At 41.4% G+C, this 26,250-nt stretch overlaps 1 protein-coding gene across 5 annotated transcripts; it reads left to right on the forward strand.

The window, feature by feature from the left end:
• The first annotated feature begins 6,987 nt into the window (after nucleotides 1-6,987).
• On the forward strand, nucleotides 6,988-26,250 carry LOC134995000 (uncharacterized). Of its 5 annotated transcripts, none has more exons than XM_063951037.1 (15): nucleotides 6,988-7,187; nucleotides 12,447-12,673; nucleotides 12,807-12,990; nucleotides 13,698-15,690; nucleotides 16,897-17,128; nucleotides 17,279-17,603; nucleotides 20,539-20,625; nucleotides 22,144-22,282; nucleotides 22,616-22,917; nucleotides 23,078-23,285; nucleotides 23,389-23,529; nucleotides 23,827-23,960; nucleotides 24,307-24,540; nucleotides 24,688-24,782; nucleotides 25,512-26,250. In XM_063951037.1, exons 6-15 carry the CDS (start codon nucleotides 17,572-17,574, stop codon nucleotides 25,586-25,588), a joined length of 1,449 nt encoding a protein of 482 aa, XP_063807107.1. In that variant the 5' UTR covers nucleotides 6,988-7,187; nucleotides 12,447-12,673; nucleotides 12,807-12,990; nucleotides 13,698-15,690; nucleotides 16,897-17,128; nucleotides 17,279-17,571; the 3' UTR covers nucleotides 25,589-26,250. The 5 variants fall into 5 exon arrangements, with proteins under 5 accessions (XP_063807107.1, XP_063807106.1, XP_063807108.1 ...); XM_063951036.1 differs by having other exon boundaries at nucleotides 13,698-13,807; nucleotides 15,575-17,128; XM_063951038.1 differs by having other exon boundaries at nucleotides 13,698-17,128; nucleotides 18,471-20,625.

Here is a 26,250-nt window from a genome sequence, read left to right on the forward strand (position 1 = left end):
ACCATTTTAAATAACCACTACTTGTATGAACTGCATGGTAAAATGCATAGATATATATGTTGATCAAGCTTAGGCCCCTAAAGATAATGGGCCCCCAAATTTTGCAGGCTGCATGGGCATATGAATGGGCGTGTACCCTTAAATTTTAGGATCTATAGCCCCAGTGGTTGGACCAGAAGACTTTGATAAGCAAACCTTTATTTCAAATAACATTAAGGCATTGTGTCTTTATTTTTATGTAGGATAATCGGGTCTCCTGGGCAGTTCTTTAATGCCAGGGACCCCATACTATCAGAAGGCCCTAGGGTCATATGGTAGATGATATCTGTACATTATGAGTGCCTCTGGGCCCTCATTGTATTCATCAGCTGCTGATCCCAAAAGCTATGCAAAGTTGGATTATTCTACATGTTACAGTTTAGGCCCTAGGGTTACCAGGGGCCCCACGTTTTGTAGCTTGCATTAACAAATCAATATGAGTGTACCCTTCAATTTGTGGGACACTTGCCCCAATGGTTAGACCAGAAGACCATTTTAAATAACTACTACTTGGATGAACTGCATGGTAAAATGCATAGATATATATGTTGATCCAGCTTGGGCCCCTAAAGATAATGGGTCCCCAAATTTTGAAGATTGCATGGGCATATGAATGGGAGTGCACCCTTAAATTTTAGGATCTATAGCCCCAGTGGTTGGACCAGAAGACTTTGATAATCAAACCTCTATTTCAAATAATATTAAGGCATTGTGTCTTTATTTTTATGTAGGATAATCGGGTCCCCTGGGCAGTTCGTTAATGCCATGCAAAGTTGGATTATTCTACATGTTACAGTTTAGGCCCCAGGGATACCAGGGGCCCCACGTTTTGTAGCTTGCATTAACAAATCAATATGAGTGTACCCTTCAATTTGTGGGACACTTGCCCCAATGGTTAGACCAGAAGACCATTTTAAATAACCACTACTTGGATGAACTGCATGGTAAAATGCATAGATAATAAGATTTTACTTACCGATAAATCTATTTCTCGGAGTCCGTAGTGGATGCTGGGGTTCCTGAAAGGACCATGGGGAATAGCGGCTCCGCAGGAGACAGGGCACAAAAAGTAAAGCTTTTTCCGATCAGGTGGTGTGCACTGGCTCCTCCCCCTATGACCCTCCTCCAGACTCCAGTTAGGTACTGTGCCCGGACGAGCGTACACAATAAGGGAGGATTTTGAATCCCGGGTAAGACTCATACCAGCCACACCAATCACACCGTACAACTTGTGATCTAAACCCAGTTAACAGTATGATAACAGCGGAGCCTCTGAAAGATGGCTTCCTTCAACAATAACCCGAATTAGTTAACAATAACTATGTACAATTTATGCAGATAATCCGCACTTGGGATGGGCGCCCAGCATCCACTACGGACTCCGAGAAATAGATTTATCGGTAAGTAAAATCTTATTTTCTCTATCGTCCTAGTGGATGCTGGGGTTCCTGAAAGGACCATGGGGATTATACCAAAGCTCCCAAACGGGCGGGAGAGTGCGGATGACTCTGCAGCACCGAATGAGAGAACTCCAGGTCCTCCTTAGCCAGAGTATCAAATTTGTAAAATTTTACAAACGTGTTCTCCCCTGACCACGTAGCTGCTCGGCAAAGTTGTAATGCCGAGACCCCTCGGGCAGCCGCCCAAGATGAGCCCACCTTCCTTGTGGAGTGGGCCTTTACAGATTTAGGCTGTGGCAGGCCTGCCACAGAATGTGCAAGTTGGATTGTGCTACAGATCCAACGAGCAATCGTCTGCTTAGACGCCGGAGCACCCATCTTGTTGGGTGCATACAATATAAACAACGAGTCAGATTTTCTGACTCCAGCTGTCCTTGCAATATATATTTTTAATGCTCTGACAACGTCCAGTAACTTGGAGTCCTCCAAGTCACTTGTAGCCGCAGGCACTACAATAGGCTGGTTCAGATGAAATGCTGACACCACCTTAGGGAGAAAATGCGGACGAGTCCGCAGTTCTGCCCTGTCCGAATGGAAAATCAGATATGGGCTTTTGTAAGATAAAGCTGCCAATTCTGACACTCTCCTGGCAGAAGCCAGGGCTAGAAGCATGGTCACTTTCCATGTGAGATATTTCAAATCCACCTTTTTTAGTGGTTCAAACCAATGAGATTTTAGGAAATCCAAAACCACATTGAGATCCCACGGTGCCACTGGAGGCACCACAGGAGGCTGTATATGCAGCACTCCCTTAACAAGGTCTGGACTTCAGGGACTGAAGCCAATTCTTTTTGAAAGAAAATCGACAGGGCCGAAATTTGAACCTTAATAGATCCCAATTTGAGACCCATTGACAATCCTGATTGCAGGAAATGTAGGAATCGACCCAGTTGAAATTCCTCCGTCGGAGCACTCCGATCTTCGCACCACGCAACATATTTTCGCCAAATTCGGTGATAATGTTGCACGGTTACTTCCTTCCTTGCTTTAATCAAAGTAGGAATGACTTCTTCCGGCATGCCTTTTTCCTTTAGGATCCGGCGTTCAACCGCCATGCCGTCAAACGCAGCCGCGGTAAGTCTTGAAACAGACAGGGACCCTGCTGAAGCAAGTCCCTCCTTAGAGGTAGAGGCCACGGATCTTCCGTGATCATCTCTTGAAGTTCCGGGTACCAAGTCCTTCTTGGCCAATCCGGAACCACTAGTATCGTTCTTACGCCTCTTTGCCGTATAATTCTCAATACTTTTGGTATGAGAGGCAGAGGAGGAAACACATACACCGACTGGTACACCCAAGGCGTTACCAGCGCGTCCACAGCTATTGCCTGCGGATCTCTTGACCTGGCGCAATACCTGTCCAGTTTTTTGTTGAGGCGAGACGCCATCATGTCCACCATTGGTCTTTCCCAACGGGTTACCAGCATGTGGAAGACTTCTGGATGAAGTCCCCACTCTCCCGGGTGAAGATCGTGTCTGCTGAGGAAGTCTGCTTCCCAGTTGTCCACTCCCGGGATGAACACTGCTGACAGTGCTATCACATGATTCTCTGCCCAGCGAAGAATCCTTGCAGCTTCTGCCATTGCACTCCTGCTTCTTGTGCCGCCCTGTCTGTTCACATGGGCGACTGCCGTGATGTTGTCCGACTGGATCAACACCGGTTTTCCCTGAAGCAGAGGTTCTGCCTGGCTTAGAGCATTGTATATTGCTCTTAGTTCCAGAATGTTTATGTGAAGAGACGTTTCCAGGCTCGTCCATACTCCCTGGAAGTTTCTTCCTTGTGTGACTGCTCCCCAGCCTCTCAGGCTGGCGTCCGTGGTCACCAGGATCCAATCCTGTATGCCGAATCTGCGGCCCTCCAATAGATGAGCACTCTGCAACCACCACAGAAGAGACACCCTTGTCCTTGGAGACAGGGTTATCCGCAGGTGCATCTGAAGATGCGACCCTGACCATTTGTTCAACAGATCCCTTTGGAAAATTCTTGCGTGGAATCTGCCGAATGGAATTGCTTCGTAAGAAGCCACCATTTTTCCCAGGACTCTTGTGCATTGATGTACAGACACCTTTCCTGGTTTTAGGAGGTTCCTGACAAGCTCGGATAACTCCTTGGCTTTTTCCTCCGGGAGAAAAACCTTTTTCTGAACCGTGTCCAGAATCATCCCTAGGAACAGCAGACGAGTTGTCGGCATTAACTGGGATTTTGGAATATTCAGAATCCACCCGTGCTGTTTTAGCACTTCCTGAGACAGTGCTAATCCCATCTCTAGCTGTTCTCTGGACCTCGCCCTTATTAGGAGATCGTCCAAGTATGGGATAATTAATACGCCTTTTCTTCGAAGAAGAATCATCATCTCGGCCATTACCTTTGTAAAGATCCGAGGTGCCGTGGACAATCCGAACGGCAGCGTCTGAAACTGATAGTGACAGTTTTGTACAACGAACCTGAGGTACCCCTGGTGTGAGGGGTAAATTGGAACGTGGAGATACGCATCCTTGATGTCCAAGGATACCATAAAGTCCCCCTCTTCCAGGTTCGCTATCACTGCTCTGAGTGACTCCATTTTGAACTTGAACTTCTTTATGTACAGGTTCAAGGACTTCAGATTTAGAATAGGCCTTACCGAGCCATCCGGCTTCGGTACCACAAAAAGAGTGGAATAATACCCCTTCCCTTGTTGCAGAAGAGGTACCTTGACTATCACCTGCTGAGAGTACAGCTTGTGAATGGCTTCCAACACCGTCTCCCTTTCGGAGGGGGACGTTGGTAAAGCAGACTTCAGGAAACGGCGAGGTGGATCTGTCTCTAATTCCAACCTGTATCCCTGAGATATTATCTGCAGGATCCAGGGATCTACTTGCGAGTGAGCCCACTGCGCGCTGTAATTTTTGAGACGACCCCCCACGGTCCCCGAGTCCGCTTGAGAAGCCCCAGCGTCATGCTGAGGCTTTTGTAGAAGCCGGGGAGGGCTTCTGATCCTGGGAAGGAGCTGCGTGTTGCTGTCTCTTCCCTCGACCTTTGCCTCGTGGCAGATATGAATAGCCCTTTGCTCTCTTATTTTTAAAGGAACGAAAGGGCTGCGGTTGAAAAGTCGGTGCCTTTTTCTGTTGGGGAGTGACTTGAGGTAGAAAGGTGGATTTCCCGGCTGTAGCCGTGGCCACCAAATCTGATAGACCGACTCCAAATAACTCCTCCCCTTTATACGGCAAAACTTCCATATGCCGTTTTGAATCCGCATCGCCTGTCCACTGTCGCGTCCATAAAGCTCTTCTGGCCGAAATGGACATAGCACTTACCCGTGATGCCAGTGTGCATATATCCCTCTGTGCATCACGCATATAAAGAAATGCATCCTTTATTTGTTCTAACGACAGTAAAATATTGTCCCTGTCCAGGGTATCAATATTTTCAATCAGGGATTCTGACCAAACTACCCCCGCACTGCCCATCCAGGCAGTCGCTACAGCTGGTCGTAGTATAACACCTGCATGTGTGTATATACTTTTTTGGATATTTTCCATCCTCCTATCTGATGGATCTTTAAGTGCGGCCGTCTCAGGAGAGGGTAACGCCACTTGTTTAGATAAGCGTGTTAGCGCCTTGTCCACCCTAGGAGGTGTTTCCCAGCGCTCCCTAACCTCTGGCGGGAAAGGGTATAATGCCAATAATTTCTTTGAAATTATCAGCTTTTTATCAGGGGCAACCCACGCTTCATTACACACGTCATTTAGTTCTTCTGATTCAGGAAAAACTATAGGTAGTTTTTTCATACCCCACATAATACCCTGTTTAGTGGTACCTGTAGTATCAGCTAAATGTAACGCCTCCTTCATTGCCAAAATCATATAACGTGTGGCCCTACTGGAAAATACGGTTGATTCGTCACCGTCACCACTGGAGTCATCGCCTGTGTCTGGGTCTGTGTCGACCGACTGAGGCAAAGGGCGTTTCACAGCCCCTGACGGTGTTTGAGTCGCCTGGACAGGCACTAATTGATTGTCCGGCCGTCTCATGTCGTCAAACGACTGCTTTAGCGTGTTGACACTATCCCGTAGTTCCATAAATAAAGGCATCCATTCTGGTGTCGACTCCCTAGGGGGTGACATCCTCATATTTGGCAATTGCTCCGCCTCCACACCAATATCGTCCTCATACATGTCGACACACACGTACCGACACACAGCAGACACACAGGGAATGCTCCTAACGAAGACAGGACCCACTAGCCCTTTGGGGAGACAGAGGGAGAGTTTGCCAGCACACACCAAAAGCGCTATATATATATCAGGGATAGCCTTATAATAAGTGCTCCCTTATAGCTGCTTTGTTATATCAAAATATCGCCATAAATGTGCCCCCCCCTCTCTGTTTTACCCTGTTTCTGTAGTGCAGTGCAGGGGAGAGACTTGGGAGCCGTCCTGACCAGCGGAGCTGTGAGAGGAAATGGCGCCGTGTGCTGAGGAGATAGGCCCCGCCCCTTTTCCGGCGGGCTCGTCTCCCGCTATTTAGAAAAATTAGGCAGGGGTTAAATATCTCCATATAGCCTCTAGGGCTATATGTGAGGTATTTTTAGCCTTTATAGGTACTCATTTGCCTCCCAGGGCGCCCCCCTCCCAGCGCCCTGCACCCTCAGTGACTGCCGTGTGAAGTGTGCTGAGAGGAAAATGGCGCACAGCTGCAGTGCTGTGCGCTACCTTTAGAAGACTGCAGGAGTCTTCAGCCGCCGATTCTGGACCTCTTCTGATTTCAGCATCTGCAAGGGGGCCGGCGGCGTGGCTCCGGTGACCATCCAGGCTGTACCTGTGATCGTCCCTCTGGAGCTTGATGTCCAGTAGCCAAGAAACCAATCCATCCTGCACGCAGGTGAGTTGACTCCTTCTCCCCTCAGTCCCTCGCTGCAGTGATCCTGTTGCCAGCAGGAATCACTGTAAAATAAAAAACCTAGCTAAACTTTCTCTAAGCAGCTCTTTAGGAGAGCCACCTAGATTGCACCCTTCTCGGCCGGGCACAAAAATCTAACTGGAGTCTGGAGGAGGGTCATAGGGGGAGGAGCCAGTGCACACCACCTGATCGGAAAAAGCTTTACTTTTTGTGCCCTGTCTCCTGCGGAGCCGCTATTCCCCATGGTCCTTTCAGGAACCCCAGCATCCACTAGGACGATAGAGAAATATATTTTGATCCAGCTTGGGCCCCTAAAGATAATGGGTCCCCAAATTTTGCAGATTGCATGGGCATATGAATGGGAGTGCACCCTCCTGCTGCATGAATCAGATTCATTCACTGAGTCACTGAGTCTACACAGTGTACAACTGTCTCCCTCACTGGCAGACTCAGGATGAATCATGATTCATGACATGGATCAGGCACAGCAGCAGAGCACTCACTGACTGGTGAGTCGTGACTGCTCCCTCCCCCCTCCCACTGGGTGTCACCTGGTATAGCCTCTGGCCAATCACAACTAAAGACAGCAGAACACACTGACTGAAGGACACAGGACACAGAGTTTCCTCCCTCTGTCTGAGAGAAGCTGCTGCTGCTGCTGTCTCGACTCATGAAACAGTGAGTGACTCGAATCATTCATACTTCCTTATGATTCCAGTCACTGTGTTGAGACAGAGAGTCAGTAGCCATCTCTAGCTAACAGTCCAGACGTTTTACACAAGAGGAATAGGAGACAAATTTACAAGAGCGGTAAGTGCACAGGTCAGATCATGATAGTCAAATACTCTTATGCTATATAACTTCTATTTACTTCATGTCCTAATTACATATCCTGCAATAGTAGTAATTTAACTTTAGGGTGTGTGCAGTGTCTGCTGGTCTATCAGAGCAGATAAATCACATGGATAATACAGCCTCAGTGATGACATTGATGTGTGTATTAGTGTATGAGGTATAACAGGGATATAATATACAGTATAATACAGCTTAGTGATTACATTGTTGTGTGTGTATGAGGTATATAATATACAGTATAATACAGCTCAGGGATTATATTGTTGTGTGTGTATGAGGTATATAATATACAGTATAATACAGCTCAGGGATTATATTGCTGTGTGTATTAGTGTATGAGGTATAACAGGGATATAATATACAGTATAATACATCTTAGTGATTACATTGCTGTGTGTATTAGTGGTATATAATACAGCTCTGTGATTACATTGTTGTGTGTGTGTGTGTGTGTGTGTGTGTGTGTGTGTGTGAGGTATATAATATACAGTATAATACAGCTCAGTGATTACATTGCTGTGTGTGTGTATATTACAGTGTATGAGGTATAACAGGGATATAATATACAGTATAATACAGATCAGTGATTACATTGCTGTGTGTGTATATTACAGTGTATGAGGTATAACAGGGATATAATATACAGTATAATACAGATCAGTGATGACATTGCTGTGTGTGTATATTACAGTGTATGAGGTATAACAGGGATATAATATACAGTATAATACAGATCAGTGATGACATTGCTGTGTGTGTGTGTATTACAGTGTATGAGGTATAACAGGGATATAATATACAGTATAATACAGCTCAGTGATTACATTGCTGTGTGTATTAGTGTATGAGGTATAACAGGGATATAATATACAGTATAATACAGCTCAGGGATTATATTGCTGTGTGTATTAGTGTATGAGGTATAACAGGGATATAATATACAGTATAATACAGATCAGTGATGACATTGCTGTGTGTGTGTGTATATTACAGTGTATGAGGTATAACAGGGATATAATATACAGTATAATACAGCTCAGTGATTACATTGTTGTGTGTGTATGAGGTATATAATACAGCTCAGTGATTACATTGTTGTGTGTGTATGAGGTATATAATATACAGTATAATACAGCTCAGGGATTATATTGCTGTGTGTATTAGTGTATGAGGTATAACAGGGATATAATATACAGTATAATACAGCTCAGTGATTACATTGCTGTGTGTGTATGAGGTATATAATATACAATATAATACAGCTCAGTGATTACATTGCTGTGTGTGTATATATTACAGTGTATGAGGTATAACAGGGATATAATATACAGTATAATACAGCTCAGGGATTATATTGCTGTGTGTATTAGTGTATGAGGTATAACAGGGATATAATATACAGTATAATACAGCTTAGTGATTACATTGCTGTGTGCATTAGTGTATGAGGTATAACAGGGATATAATATACAGTATAATACAGCTTAGTGATTACATTGCTGTGTGTGTGTGTGTATTAGTGTATGAGGTATAACAGGGATATAATATACAGTATAATACAGCTTAGTGATTACATTGCTGTGTGTATTAGTGTATGAGGTATAACAGGGATATAATATACAGTATAATACAGCTTAGTGATTACATTGCTGTGTGTATTAGTGTATGAGGTATAACAGGTAAATAATATACAATATAATACAGCTCAGTGATTACATTGTTGCGTGTGTGTGTGAGGTATATAATATACAATATAATACAGCTCAGTGATTACATTGCTGTGTGTGTATGAGGTATATAATACAGTGATTACATTGCTGTGTGTGTATTAGTGTATGAGGTATAACAGGGATATAATATACAGTATAATACAGCTCAGTGATTACATTGTTGTGTGTGTATGAGGTATATAATATACAGTATAATACAGCTCAGGGATTATATTGCTGTGTGTATTAGTGTATGAGGTATAACAGGGATATAATATACAGTATAATACAGCTCAGTGATTACATTGCTGTGTGTATTAGTGTATGAGGTATAACAGGGATATAATATACAGTATAATACAGCTCAGGGATTATATTGCTGTGTGTATTAGTGTATGAGGTATAACAGGGATATAATATACAGTATAATACAGCTCAGTGATTACATTGCTGTGTGTATTAGTGTATGAGGTATAACAGGGATATAATATACAGTATAATACAGCTTAGTGATTACATTGCTGTGTGTATTAGTGTATGAGGTATAACAGGTAAATAATATACAATATAATACAGCTCAGTGATTACATTGTTGCGTGTGTGTGTGAGGTATATAATATACAGTATAATACAGCTCAGTGATTACATTGCTGTGTGTGTATGAGGTATATAATACAGCTCTGTGATTACATTGCTGTGTGTGTATTAGTGTATGAGGTATAACAGGGATATAATATACAGTATAATACAGCTCAGTGATTACATTGTTGTGTGTGTATGAGGTATATAATATACAGTATAATACAGCTCAGGGATTACATTGCTGTGTGTGTATATATTGCAGTGTATGAGGTATAACAGGGATATAATATACAGTATAATACAGCTCAGTGATTACATTGCTGTGTGTGTATGAGGTATATAATATACAATATAATACAGCTCAGTGATTACATTGCTGTATGTGTATATATTACAGTGTATGAGGTATAACAGGGATATAATATACAGTATAATACAGCTTAGTGATTACATTGCTGTGTGCATTAGTGTATGAGGTATAACAGGGATATAATATACAGTATAATACAGCTTAGTGATTACATTGCTGTGTGCATTAGTGTATGAGGTATAACAGGGATATAATATACAGTATAATACAGCTTAGTGATTACATTGCTGTGTGTATTAGTGTATGAGGTATAACAGGTAAATAATATACAATATAATACAGCTCAGTGATTACATTGTTGCGTGTGTGTGTGTGAGGTATATAATATACAGTATAATACAGCTCAGTGATTACATTGCTGTGTGTGTATGAGGTATATAATACAGTGATTACATTGCTGTGTGTGTATTAGTGTATGAGGTATAACAGGGATATAATATACAGTATAATACAGCTCAGTGATTACATTGCTGTGTGTGTATGAGGTATATAATACAGCTCAGTGATTACATTGTTGTGTGTGTATGAGGTATATAATATACAGTATAATACAGCTCAGGGATTATATTGCTGTGTGTATATTAACTCAGTCCTCAGGACTCCACACAGTGCATGTTTTGCAGGTCTGCTCACAGAATCTCAAGTAAAATAATTAACTCCACCTGCAGACCTTTTAAAATGTCTAAGTAATTAATACACCTGTGCACCTGCTGGGTAACCTGCAAAACATGCACTGTGTGGGGTAATGAGGACTGAGTTTGCAGACCTATGCTGTAAATGGTGTTGGGTGTAATATGAGGGGAGTGGGGTTTTGAATAATATATATGGTAATAGGGGGGGGGTGTATTATGTAATATGGTGCTTTGTGTAAAATGTTGGATGAGGTGCTGTTTATAATGTAATGAATTATGGGCTAGATCACAGGTTCTCAAACTCTGTCCTCAGGACCCCACACGGTGCATGCTTTGCTGGTCTCCTCACAGAATCACAAGTAAAATACTTAGCTCCATCTGTGATCCTTTTAAAATGTGTCAGTGAGTAATTAATACACCTGTGCACTTGCTGGGTTACCTGCAAAACACGCACTGTGTGAGGTCCTGAGGACCGAGTTTGAGAACCCCTGGGCTAGATGCATCATCGCTAGGAAAGTGATAAAAAGGAGAGTGAAAAAGTGCCAGCCATTCAGCTCCTACCTGCCATTTTTCAAACACAGCCTGTGACATGGCAGGTAGGAGCTGAGTGGCTGGCACTTTTTTCACTCACCATTTTATCACTTTCCAAGCGATGATGTATCTAGCAGTGTGTGTGTGATATGGATTAGGTGTGTGTCGGAAAAAAAAAAATACCCCCACCATTACACACGCCTCCCCCACTATTACACACGCCTCCCCCACCATTACACACGCCTCCCCCACCATTACACACACACACCTACCCCACCATTACACACACACACCTACCCCACCATTACACACACACACACCTACCCCACCATTACACACACACACCTACCCCTCCAGTACACCTACCTACCCCTCCATTACACACCCCACCGTTACACACACACCTACCTACTCCACCATTACACACACGCCTACCTTACCCCTCCATTGCACACACGCCTACCTTACCCCGCCATTGCACACACGCCTACCTTACCCCGCCATTGCACACACACACGCCTACCTTACCCCGCCATTGCCCACACACACGCCTACCTTACCCCGCCATTGCACACACACACGCCTACCTTACCCCGCCATTGCACACACACACACACGCCTACCTTACCCCGCCATTGCACACACACACGCCTACCTTACCCCGCCATTGCACACACACACGCCTACCTTACCCCGCCATTGCACACACACACACGCCTACCTTACCCCGCCATTGCACACACACGCCTACCTTACCCCGCCATTGCACACACACACACGCCTACCTTACCCCGCCATTGCACACACACACACACACACGCCTACCTTACCCCGCCATTGCACACACACACACGCCTACCTTACCCCGCCATTGCACACACACACACGCCTACCTTACCCCGCCATTGCACACACACACACGCACGCCTACCTTACCCCGCCATTGCACACAAACACACGCCTACCTTACCCCGCCATTGCACACACACACACGCCTACCTTACCCCGCCATTGCACACACACACACGCCTACCTTACCCCGCCATTGCACACACACACACGCCTACCTTACCCCGCCATTGCACACACACACACGCCTACCTTACCCCGCCATTACACACACACACGCCTACCTTACCCCGCCATCACACACACACACACGCCTACCTTACCCCGTCATTACACACACAGGCAAGTATGGGTGTAACAGTGATAATATGCTGTGATTACATTGGTGTGTATTAAAGTATTTCAGGCATAACATGGGAAATTTCCTGAGTTTTGATGAGTGTAAAAGGTTGGTTACTCTGTGCCAATTATTTGTCACTGTGTTTGTGTGTAAAAATATTTGTAAACCTTAAGATAGTGTTCCTATTACACCTATACACAGGTATAAGCTGCAAAATATTACAAGCCAGATGGTTTGGCGTACATGTGAAGCTTGGGCATTGGCAGACTCTTCGGATGTTAAGAGGCTCTTCACCAAACATCTAGCACATACCAACTTGACAGTAGATCGACATCATAGGGAAAAGACATGACAGAATATGTCTTGGCTCAAGACTGGTCACCCAGCTTGGATATGTGTAAATCGGTTGAGACACAAAGCAGTTCAAGGTGAAATATATTTCATTACATTAGTTCATTCTCCATGCCTTCACCATATTTATCCTGTCATTTTCAAAGCCTTGTATGATATAAATTACTATTTAGTATGTGCATTATACATCCTGGTTCTGTTTCCAAACAGGGAAGGACTACAAGACGGAAACTCTATAGAGACTCTAGAAAAATGACTTGCAGAACCTGCTAAGAGGTCCCTGTAAATGTAAAACAGAACAACACAAGTTGACTGCAAATGCAGATCACCATACTATTGGCATCAAGTAGAATACAATGGATAGATCATCGGAACAAGAAGAGGACCGAAAAGAGTAAGTTTGGCAAAGTACATTATTTTATTTTTTCTTTTGTGACCAGCTTCAACATTGATTCTCACCCAATTATTGCACATCCACTAAGGCAGGCATGTTCAAACTGCGACCCTCCAGCTGTTGTGAAACTACATATCCCAGCATGCCCTGACAGTTTTGCTGTCAGAGAATGCTAAAGCTGTGTCAGGGCATGCTGGATGTGTAGTTTCACAACAGCTGGAGGGCTGCAGTTTGGACATGCCTGCACTAAGGGCTCTTGAGTAACTCTATTTTAAGTAAATTTTCACCAGTGTCTGATTAGTCTCTCTTGTATACTGTGTATTTGTATAGGAAGACAGAAGGACTAATTTTAGCTTTTTATATTGTAGATTACAAAGAGCAGAGTCATAACTAGTCCTATTGTGGGCCCTAAGGCTAATGTTTGTAAGGCCCCCTAAGTAACTGTTTTAACTGTTTTAAAAACTTGCACCAGTGTCTGATTATGCTTAATGTCACTTGCAGTAACACTTAATTAGCCATTGCAATATATGCAAGTCCCAACAATGACACCTAACCATAAGTGTCCCAGGAAAGTCTGTCTTTTGTCTTTCTGTCTATGCAAACCCTTCTACAACTGACAACCGCCTACAACAGTTCTGTGTCATTTTTACTTGTGTTTATTTACGTATTATTGATCCAAAGTTTTTTTTTTTTCTGGTCCTACCCAGGTGGACTGTCCTCAATGCGTCCCTGACCACACCGCTGAGGCAGGAGGACCAGGGCTCCACGGCGATGTTGGTGGCCCACCCGACCCAACACGGACCAAGGAGTCTAACTTGTGAGTCGGATGGCTCGCAGTGAAACCCCGTCAAAATGACGTCCACTTTTTGACCTGACTTCCAGGATCTTTAGTTTCTTCTATGGAGTAGAAGACACTGGGTCTTCACTAGGACACCTGGAGCACTTTGGCGCTATTTGCAGTTTTACTGTACCAGCTGTGTACTTACATGTGCATGGCTTAATATTTGAGACAAGTGTATGCTACTGGTAGGATTAACCAGGAAGATTTTGGTGTCGGCGATATTGTTAGTTGCGGTGAATGTGAGAGACGGTACAGCCAATTGTCAAAATCATGCTCTGTCCCATGCTCAGTCTACCCCATCTGGCACCCCTGTCTGTTTGCCCCTCACCTTTAGAATGTAAGCTCTCATGAGCAGGGCCCTATTCCCTCATGTGCTTATCCTTTTCTTACTCTAATAATCCTCAACTGCTCAACTCCTGCAGTTTTTAGCCACCTTGATAGTTATCTCTGTGTCATCTGCCGATATAGCTATGTTTATTTACACTGTACTTGTCCTATCTGTCTTCAACTGTAAGTCACTGATTTCCAGTTTTGAGTATGTGCATATGTACTCTGTCATTGGGTGCTGTGGAACCCTTGTGGCACCATATAAATAAAGGAGAATAGGGGTAAATAGGTTTTTAAACACACTAAATGATCAGAGGATCTAAAATAGAAAAGCCAATGGCAAGGTAAAACAAACCCTAAAATGTATTAAATACATAAACAGCAAAAGAGTGAAGGAGTATAGGCACTTTAAAAGACAAGTTGGGCATCCTAATCAAAGACAGGAATGACATAGCAGAAAAATAAAACCGATCGGCAGCTTAAAGATAAACTGATAGTATTTTATCTGGAAGCTGTGCTCATTTCATGCAGACTGACAGTCTGCTACCACTTTGGGCAGAAAATTGGCTCCTGAAATGAAGGCATGCTGCCACCTTTTTGGGGGAGCTATGAAGCCAGGATTTGTTGGATCTGTGGAGGCTGGCTTGCACAAGTCCATGGGTTATGCAGCCAGCCAATGGTGATGCTGGTGATCTGATGCTGTGTCATAGGATGCAGCATGGATTACTAGAGTAAGCAGGAGGCAGCGCCATATTGGTGCTATTGCAAGCAGCAGCGACGGCAACTCCATTCTTATCTGAATCGGGCCCTCTGTTTCCTTCTCACTCCAGGTGAACTCCAAGTTTTGACCTCTCATTATTAGAGTGGCTCAGAACAGTTATTTCAGCATGCTATGTATACTTATATCCTTGGATTTTGTACAGGACATGGAAAAAACAATGGATTACTTTAAGAAACTTAAAGAAATGGGACAGGCACACCAGACAGTGGCTAATTATAAGTCTCAACAAGTTTTATATGGCAGAGCAGCACCGAGACAAGTGGCAAAACCAGATGTCATGAATTGCGTCCACACATGGAATAAAGTAAAGACCAAGAGAGCTGTCCAGAAAGGTGGAGTTATTTGACTGCCATGGAGAATATAAGTGCCAAAAAGGCATAAAGCCAATTCTGATAAGTCCCAGTAGGATGCCTTTGATTTAGTCTTTCAAAAGATCAACTACCTCTTCCATTGAACCATCCGTAAAAAAGATGTCTCATAGGAGATAATTTTGAATAAGTAAGACTCAAGTCTCCCCTTCATCCCCAGCACTCTGTATCCTGTGTCATCCTCTTTACTAGTTTCTACTTTAGGAATTTATCCTTTTAATATTTAATTAAGAATTGTGACTGAAAAGATTTTTTTTTTCCTTTCAGTTATGTCTATTTCCAGAAAATTGGGCCCATGTTCTTCCCAAACAATGCACAGGACAGTATATAGTTAATTTCAACAGGTGAAATGTTTCCAATGACTTGGCAAGATTCCACCAAAGGTGGGTGAAGAGGACTTGTATGTAACAGAACTACAGTATATTGATTGAATTTCATAAATGGGAGTGAGTTTATCATCTGGGATAAGCAACTTATTGTATTCATACTAGTTAGCATTTCCCATATTTCAATATTTTCTAAATTAAATCTGACACCTGTGACAAGCCAGAAAATGTTCTGTCATGGAAACCTGTGTCATCTTGGTAAACAGCTGATGATGAGGATATTTGCAAGGTATGTGGGAAGCAAAGAAACCAACATGGAAAGGTTTTAAATTATTCAATCTGGTGACTGAATCCTGTATGGTAAACAACCATTGCATCTGAGGAACAAGCTCAGCAATTGTCAAGGTAAATACTATATATTAGGTGGAAATGCACTAGAAATTTAATACAGGTTGAGTATCCCATATCCAAATATTCCGAAATACGGAATATTCCGAAATACGGACTTTTTTGAATGAGCGTGAGATAGTGAAACCTTTGTTTTCTGATGGCTCAATGTACACAAACTTTGTTTAATACACAAAGGTATTAATAATATTGTATTAAATGACCTTCAGGCTGTGTATATAAGGTGTATATGAAACATAAATGAATTGTGTGAATATACACACACTTTGTTTAATGCACAAAGTTATAAAAAATATTGGCTAAAATGACCTCAGGCTGTCTGTATAAGGTGTATATGTAACATAAATGCATTATGTGCTTAGATTTAGGTCTCATCACCATGATATCTCATTATGGTATCTAATTATTCCAAAATACGGAAAAATCCGATATCCAAAATACCTCCGGTCCCAAGCATTTTGGATAAGGGATACTCAACCTGTATAATTAAATAGAATAATACAATCCATATTCCCTCCCACATGTACACGCACACACTCATGTTAGGGTTTTTTTTTTTGGTGGGGGGGGGAAACCAAATAACCTACCAGTATATTCTTGGTTTGTGGGAGGAATCCGGAGTACCCGGAGGAAAACCATGCAAGTACAGGGAGAATATACAAACTCCACACAAGCCCATGTTGGGAATGGAAGTTATCATTGGTAACAAATTCTACATTATACATCAAAATAGACCAATTCACTTTATGAATTTATTTTTTCACACCTGTAGAGTATTGTCTGTGTTTTGTACTGTGTTTTATAGTCGTGCTCTTCAATTTTCTTCAGGTGTTTTTTGTTTTTTAAATTCTACAGGAAGTTTCCAGGCAAGGGCTCCAGAGAAGGCAAGTTGACCAATGACTGGATATGGACAAGGATATCCTGAGAGAAACATATCAGCCAATGCCTGCTCTATCTCAGCTGCTGACTGCATTTGCTATTTGCTGGAGTATATCCCATCCAGTTATTTCACCATAAGGAATATGGCCCATAATGATTTCAGAACATCCAAGTTGTGGACAACAGACCCAAATGGAAGCTATCATTGGTAACTAATTCTACATTATACATCAAAATAGCGCAAATCACTTTATGTATTTTTTTTTTCACACCTGTAGAGTTTTATCTGTGTTTGTACTGTGTTTTATAGTCATGCTCTTAAATCTACTTCAGGTGGTTTTATTTATTTTTTCTACAGGAAATTTCCAGGCGAGGGATCCAGAGAAGGCAAGTTGTCGACACCCAAACAATCATTGGTCAAGGATATCCTGAGAATGAGGAACATATCAGCCAAATGAAAACCACAGCAACTAATATAAAACATGACAAAAGAGGCATTTTCTTTAAATTATTAATTTTCTTCTAACATTAAGCACTTGTGTTTTCTACTTTCTGATAGGGCAACTTCTGTTATTACTGGTGGCCACAGAAGACCTGATCTGAGGAAGAACTTCTATTTAATTATGATATTAAGTTATCTTTTGGAGGGATATGAGCAGACTTGGCATGGCTGAATGCTTTGGGTGGGGTTTACTGGTTTTTAATTTTTCTTATCTTTTAACAGTTTAAGGACAACACATCTGGAATTTCCTACCTGAGAGTAGTAATAGCAGACTCTAAAATTGATTTTAAGAATAGGCTAGATAATTTCCTAATGGACAACTCTATACAGTGTTACGGTGGGTAAACTGTGCATTATAGTAAAAAAAAAAAATAGAAGAGGAATAGACCTAACGGCTACAAATTCATCACAGCTATAACTAATCTTAAATATTACAGTGTAGGAAATCACTAACAGGTTGAACTCTATTGACAAATTGTCCAGCTATATAGGAATAGCCTGAGGTCATGGGGCATCTAACAATGATTGAGCACTTTGTGGAGAAGTGGATTGGGTTTTTATCTAATCAGTTCCTCAAGTGTTTCCTGCTGAACCATGCAACTGAACTAGTAAGTTGCATCTTTGTCAGTGCCCAACTCTATTTGCACAAACCTACAAGAACCTGACCAATTAGACCAGGAGAATCTAAACGGGGTTGGAGAGGTAGGTCTTTATGTAAAGCTATTTTTAAAACCTGATATATGGAAAGACATTTCATGCTGAATCCTACGAGACAGCATCAGATTACCTGCATCACCATTGGCTGGCTGTGTGATCCATGGAGATGTGCAAGCCGGCCTCCGCAGATCCATCAAATCCTGGCTTCATAACTCTCCCAAAAAGGTGTCAGCATGCCCCCAAATTGTCTGGTGTGTACTTGGTGATATGCGGTGGGGTGAGGCAGAGCCTTTCCTGTCATACTAACATATGCACCAGAGTTTCCACTGTGTAAAGAATATGTAAAATAGAGAATGTTTTGAAATATCTTTTGTATTCTAATAATTTTTAGAGTCAAATCTCTGCAGTAAAATTTATGGCAGGAGATGCAGTGCCTCACCTTGCAATCTTTTCTGCACCGTTCCGATCAAAACTTGCAATTTCCAGGGTAGTTATATGGCATCACAAAGGATCCACAGTGTCTGTTAAAGGTACATATCCAAATGAGCAAAATAAGAAAATGTGCTAGTAACATTTTACTAGAGTTTTACTAGACATTGCTGGAACTTTTTTCAGCAAAATATTTTCTGTAAGGTCTTATTATCCCAACCTAGAAAATCAGTGTGAACGGTGTTTTTTTGTTCAGTATGTAAGATAGGTCAGACTCCTGTGTGTCTGCCTCTTTTGAATATTTAAGATAAGACTGGGCCCATCTGTACCTTGATGCTAATTGTAGTAGTGTTTTTCAATCACTTATACAGTAAAACACCTTTACTTCTGGTGGCAAAAATTAGACACTTTAAAATGTAAAGTTTTTTTGACATCTATGCTTTAAGTTCTACCCTTGACTATCTGCTTTTTCTTCAATAGAACAAATTCCAGATTCAATTTTATTTGTAAATTAGCTCTGTGTAACCCAATCAGTCTGCTCTTAACTGTGACTGAGTTGACACCTTTCAGCCAATTACCCTACCAATACATTGTTTGTGTGGAGACAGCAGTTGACAAAATTGTTTATGGTTTTTCTTGTATATACAATCCAACATAAATGTGTAGCAAAGCAGATAGACATTATAGGAAGAGAACTCTACAAGACATATGTATTTGGATTAATTGTTATATTACAGTTTCTACTGTCATTTCCTTACAATAAAACTTTTTTTTTTTTTTATATTTATTCAACTAATGAGTGAGACCTAGTTTGTTCAACTTTCTATACTTAATGTTTGGACACTTTCTGACCATGTTTTCTGTAGAAGGATTTTGTTCCTGAAGAGATTTAAAATCGCAGGTGCTCTTGCAATCCAATATCATGTCTGAGTGTATACATTCAATATCCTAGCAGTCAGGATCCCAGTGCATGAGATACTTGCACCAAAATAACAACACTTCGGATTGCTGTTTATTGAAGTGTTTCAGGCATAACATGGATATACAGTGCAGTATAATGCAATCGGGGATTATATTGCTGTTTTATATTAGTGTATGGTTTGGCTGACTGATCTCCTGACTGCCGGTTAGCTTGGACATCAGGATACTGGCAGGGAGGGGCGAGTGCAGCAAGCCCTTTGCGGGCTTGCTGCAGGGCCGGCTCTACCATTAGGCAGCTTTAGGCGGCTGCCTAGGGGTGCCAGCTCCTGGGGGGCGCCACTGAATTCATCTAGCAAAAAACTGAAGGCTGTCTCTGTATGCGGCCTCCTCCTTTTACACCGCGTTGGCTGCTGCTGTGGGTCTAATCAAGTGTAGCTACCACTATCAGGCTGTACCACATAGTGTCTCAGTGCTTCCTCTGCGCCGACATGAGTAACAAGTCATGTGAAGGCACATAGGATGTGGATGTAACTATGGCTCCCGAGGGGCACCCCCATGGCTGCTCCTAATAGCCCTGATGCACCTCCTGCAGGGGGCACCGGGTTGAAGCTTTGCCTAGGGTGCATAGATACCTTGCATCGGCCCTGGCTTGCTGCACTCGTCATGCTGCAGGCTCAGTGGCAACCTGTGGTCGCCACAGGTTCTAGTCTGACTCTATGGGTTTGTGGAAATAGTACCTGTTGGTCAGCATGCCAACCATCGAGATAGTGAGGGGGTGGGATTTTTGGAGAGGTCATGTGACCGTCGGTCTGCTGACTGCCACTCACCTGAATTTCTATGAGGTATATAATGGATAATATACAGTATAATTCATATCAGGCATTACATAGGTGTGTATTACAGTATAGAAAGGGGGCCAATTTATCAAACGATCCTTATGTTTTTTTTTATTATTAAATTTTACCAAGGATGATTGCATATTGCAATGCAATCTGGATGCTAATATAGTACCCAGATCTCATTGCAAATGCAATCACTGCTAAATAAGCCCCAATAAAGACTGAGGAAGAGAAAGTAGTTTTTTTTTTTTTTTTATCTTTTGGTTCTAGGGGGATGGGTGCATTCTTTCAAGCACCTTATAGCTCTCTGAAAACATGTACAAGTTTCATTTTCATCATGGGGAACAAGAAAAGAAAGTAAGTATTTACAGCTCTGTAAATGTACATTTTCTTCAAATTAATGTGTCTGGTTTCTTGTATGGAAAGAGTACACTGAAATGTATTTGTGTTTTTATGGTTTATTTATATATTTTCTGTGTAAAAACTAGGCATTTTGAGGTGTATTAGTGTATGGCCTGTGTGTGTGTATGTGTGTGTGTGTGTATATGTGTATGTATATATAATATAAAATTTATATATATATTATTATAATATATTTTTCAACCCTCTTTGAACCTTTAATTCTTTGTAAGGCTATTCATATGCCTATCCCATGCATGTTTTAAATTGCTCTACAGTCTTGGCCTCTACCACCTCTGATGAGAGGCTATTCCACTTATCCACTACCCTTCCTGTGAAGTAATTGTTTCTTATTTCCCCTGAACCCCCCCTCCAGTCTCACTGTATGTCCTTGTTCTAATTCTTATCTCCCTTTTGAAGAATGTTTCCCTTTCAGCCAATTACCCTGGAGAAAAGATCTGTTTCTTTAGAGGCAGCAGTAGGCAAAATTGTTCATGGTTTTATCTTGTATATTTTATGAGCCCATTTTATGTTCTGTAGGGAGGTGGATAGTCTGAGGGGAAATCCAATTCAATCCCACATAAATGTGTAACAAAGCAGACATTATAGGGAAAACTTTTTTTTACAAGACGTATGTATTATATTTGGCTTAATTGTTATATTACTGTTTCTACTGTAATGTCCTTACAATAAAACTTTGTAATATTTAAACAACTAATGTATGAGATGGTTTGTACAACTTTCTACACTTACTGCACTGGCATATCTATAATGGGTGCAGTGTGTGCACTGCACATGGGCCCCTGGTTCCAGAGGGGGCACACACTGCACCCATTTCTTCTAAATGCTTACCTTTTTCTGGTGTCCCAGATGTGGGTCCCCTCCTCCCACAAGTCCGTAGCTGGCAGCAGCACTAGAGACTCTGGCACAGTGCCAGTCTACAGCACATGCACAGGTCTCTTAAAATTGGCCACTGCAATATTTTGGAGACTTGTGCATGAGTTGTAGACTCTGGCACTGTGCCAGTCTGGGTGTAGTATGGCTGACCGCCGGTCAGCTTTCCAACGCCGGGATCCTGGCAGCATACCGACGCCGGGATCCTGGCGGGGAGGGTCGAGTGCAGCAAGCCCCTTGCGGGCTCGGTGGCGACCTGCGGTCGCCACAGGTTCTATTCCCACTCTATGGGTGTCGTGGACACCCACGAGTGGAAATAGTCACTGTTGGTAAGCATGCCAACCATCGGGAAAGTGAGCTGCTGGGCTCGTGGAGGAGGTCATGTGACTGTCAGTCAGCTGACCAGCGGTCACATGAATACCACCCACCAGTCTCTAGCGCTCAGACAGAGCTGCCGGCTATGGGATGAGAGAGGAGGGGGCCCGCACGCAGAGACTGCACATGGGTCCCATCCTCTCTAGATACACCCCTTACTTAATGTTTGGACATTTTCTGACCATGTGTTCTGTAAAACCACTGCAGACCCAAATGGACTGTGACAGTGCGGAAGAATATGCACACAGCTGGAATGTATTCCAAGCATTCTATGCGTACACCATTAATAAAGGGTTTCAGGAATTATTTGGTGAAGACATTGGAAGTGTGCAACAGCAAACAAGAGGTAATGCCTTTTTTTTTTTTTTTCCTGCATATACTTTCCATTTCCAATTACATGGGGTAACATGTAAAGCCAATCTCCACTGTTATCACCCTGATGTGTTACTGCCCTTAGGTAATATATTAAGGCAAATATTTTGCCTCCGTGGCTCCCAAGGTCTTTACCCATTTGCAAGGAAACAATGTGTTTGTGTGTGTTTTTTATTTTTATATAAACAGCATGTCTTGCAGTCAGTAACAATTTGATTCTCATACCATTGTAGTACAGTATTACTCATCTAATAAAGTCAGCTGACTATTTTGCCAAACTTAATTCTCCCCTTTGCTTTATATACAGGTGGAAAATGTTGCACGGTATTTGTATTTCATGGACCCACAAAAAGCTTCCATGGAGTTTGTGGAGAACATAGAAAAAACTAATCTCTACTTCACAAAGCTTGGAGAAACAGGTCTCTGTAGCCAAACACAATTTAATTATTTAAAAAGTATACGGAGATTTATACAATATCAGACAACAGCCACCAATCTTGGAGCAACTGATCCACAGCTATTTCAAGCCTGCAGACATTTTCTTAAAGTAATCAATGCAATTCAGAAAAAACTGTGTAAAGGTGTATCGAGGGAAAAGGTCATCAAAAAGTAAGATCAACCAATTTGAATGTCATGTCAGTTACTATGATCTCCTCCATTTGTACCTTTTTGAACTTGTACCGGTTGAGATTGGACTTTATATTAATTTGTGATCTTTCATTTTACTTCAATCATTTTTTAATCAACCTTTTAATCATATGATCTGCAGGTACAAAAGATTGACAAAAGATCCATTGCAGCCACTGGATTGTAATCAGCTACTAGATGTTGCAAAACCAGATTTCCTGAATTGCATCTACAGGGCTGATATCGGTGATAAACTGTTGGTCAAAGATAAGATCTGTATTCTGTACTATCTAGAGGCATTACTTATCTTGAAACACCTCCAAAGACCTGGAGTGGTTGCTAATATGACTGTAAGCAATATTTGATATTGATTATTGAAACTTACAATATTAATGTTAAATATAAAGTATAAATGTGATATTTAATGTTGATATTGAATCCTCATGTTCTCAGGTTGAGGAATGGCATGAACGGGTTCGTCACACCTTCACATCAGAATGTATTTCCGAAATCCTTGTTATCATAGGAGTTAAAAACCATAAAACTGCTGCAAATCAAGTGGAGACGTTTGCGCTCACAGAAGAAGAAGAAATGGTATGTATGTATCATTGTGTTTTACAGTTGGAAACAGTGATAAAACAAAACTGGGTACTAACAGATTGACGTAGAGGTAGGAGGGCCCTGCTCACAAGCTTACAGCCTATAGGGAAATAGGCATTGATACACGAGGATAGATTTTAGATCAAAATGATAGAATATGAGCTTTAAAAGAAAATTAAAATATTAATGAATATTAACACCATTATTTCTATTTAATATAATATATTTAATATAATATAATATATTTAATATATTATAATATAATATTTTTTTATTTTATTTCCCCCCTAGTGGTTCAAAACTTATTTTGATGTGGTACGGCCTTCATTAGTAAAAGAAGATAATCCCCAAGAAGCATTTTTTATATCAACATCGGGAAATAAAATATATAAAGTTTCTAACGACCTTCGTCACTTTCATGTAAAGTAAGTAGTCTGGTAAGTTATACACATTTATGGTGGCCCAAATATAGTAACTATGCAGTTAATTGTAATATTTATGGTGTAATTTAACTGTAAAATATAATCTAGATTAATTTTGTGTAATATTATACACCTGCCTATTTTTAGTGCACTAGATACTAGACACAATAACGTACTGAGTTTGTCAACAGATACTGATCACATACCTTCACATTGCCACCCATTATCTGCCCACACACAACACATATGGCAGCATGTCCTGTAGTTATGAAGGCAGTAAACAAACTTGACAATAGATAAATATTAAGTTTTTGTAACCTAAATATATTTTTCCTATAACACTTTCTAGGCATAGACTGCAAAATATTACAAGCCAGATGGTACGGAGGGCATGTGAAACTTGGATTTTATCTCAGTACTCTGATGTTCAGAAGAGTCTCTTTGCCAAATATCTGGGACATACCAACTTGACAGCAGATCGACATTATAGGGAAAAGACATTACATAACATATGTCTTGGCTCAAGACTGGTCACCCAGCTTGGATATAAGAGTGAAGGAGTGGACACACAAAAAAGTTCAGGGTGAATTCCTTATTTCATTACATCAGTTCATTCTCCATGCCTTCACTATTGTATCCTGTATTTTCTGAAGCCTTGTATCTGTTATAATTTCTTTTTTTCTTTTTTTTTTTCAATCATATGTATTGTACGTCTTATTTTTTCAAGCAGGGAAGAACTTCAAGACCAATCATTGTCACATTGGCATCACTGTAAAAAAGAAAGGAAAGATCGACACTATAAGAAGAGAGTAAAGAATATAATCAGTAAGTATAACTGGTCCTCATTCGGTAACAATTGCAGATTGATATAAAGGGCTATCTTCACAAAAGGCCCTCATTCAGTAAAGGGCCCTATACACGGGAGAGGTGCGCTGAGCGATGCAGGGGAGGATGGGGAGCTGCTCATTTCACCCAGCGGGTGAAATGGGTGACGTGCTAGATTGAGCCTGCATGCAGGCCAATCTAGCACTGGCGATAGCGACGTTCAGGGCTGCACATCGTTATCGCTGAGGGGGATACACACGAGTGATCTGTGCGAAAAATCTAAGCAATCTGGTCAGATTGCTTAGATTTTAAGCATGGATCTCTCTGGGTAACCCCCTTTTAGGGTTGCTCTTTTTATAAACGACCAAACAGCCACTGTTCGGCAATCTGCACACTCGCTTTGCATTGCACGTTCGCAAATATTCATTATTCAATCACAAGATTGACAGCATTTGGCATTTATGGAGTGGTTACGGACCCTTTTTGTAGCAGTGGTTGGGACAGGTGCGGTTACTAGACGGTTGCTAAATGAGGGCCATTATTAAATTTGTATGCGATAAGCATCAACATTGCCAACATCTCATTGCACATCCACTAATATTTATATAAAATAGTTATATGCTCATGAAAAAAAAATTAGAAAACTTTGATTTAGATGTTTGTTTACTTTTTTTTAAAGTATCTAGAAGAAACTTGTGCAAATTATTTTATTTTTTTATTATCCAACAGGGGCATTCCCAGCACAGCGCCCATCAATTGTCAAGTTAACAAAGTACATAAAAAAAAAAAATGGAAATTTAGTGTAAATGAGGTAAAACTTCTTGTGGAAACATGGAAGCCCAGGCCATTTCAGTGTTGGAAACACTGCAAGGATTTGAAAAAACATATCCGCTTGCAGAATTGGAAAGGGCTGAAAACTACCACAGATAAAGAAAGTGGAAGAAAGAAAGTGAAGTCTAAGAGGGCTTTCCTTAAAGGGGAAGCAATATGTGACTTCCATGGAGAACAGATAAGTGCCAAAAAAGGCAGAAAAATGCAAAAAAATAAAAAGAACTGTCATGACCTCTATTTTTATAAGGATACAGAAGGCAAGTCATGGTGTATCAATCCATCCTGTACATGCCACACTCGGACATATTCCAAATTAATGTGGAAATCCAGTACAGAATTTAATGTGATCCCAACATACACAACCAAATTTGGTATTCTCCTCCTAGCTGCAGAAAACATTCCAGCCAATCAGAATTTAAAATATTATGTTGAAAAATAGGTTGGCAATAATCAATGTTATCTTTTTATTATGATTCTTTTTACTATTGTTTGTCCTCAAACACTGGACTAATGACAGGTCAGTTCTGCTGTGTAGCTTGAATACATAGAAAGCTTCGAATAGTTCAGAACAAATAACCACTCAATTGTTTGCAAAGTGTATGTCTTTATGTATGTAAATAAAATTATATATTCCTTA

Source organism: Pseudophryne corroboree, unplaced genomic scaffold, assembly GCF_028390025.1.
Source record: "Pseudophryne corroboree isolate aPseCor3 unplaced genomic scaffold, aPseCor3.hap2 scaffold_1353, whole genome shotgun sequence".
NCBI classification, from domain to species: Eukaryota; Metazoa; Chordata; class Amphibia; order Anura; family Myobatrachidae; genus Pseudophryne; species Pseudophryne corroboree.

Bases quoted from the DNA above. Each gene is read 5' to 3' on its own strand.
- LOC134995000 (XM_063951035.1), top strand. From the start codon at position 17,572: ATGAGCAGACTTGGCATGGCTGAATGCTTTGG. The intron at 17,604-20,538 runs GTGGGGTTTACT...TTTTGGTTCTAG, and splicing joins GGCATGGCTGAATGCTTTGG to GGGGATGGGTGCATTCTTTC. The intron at 22,283-22,615 runs GTAATGCCTTTT...CTTTATATACAG, and splicing joins TGTGCAACAGCAAACAAGAG to GTGGAAAATGTTGCACGGTA.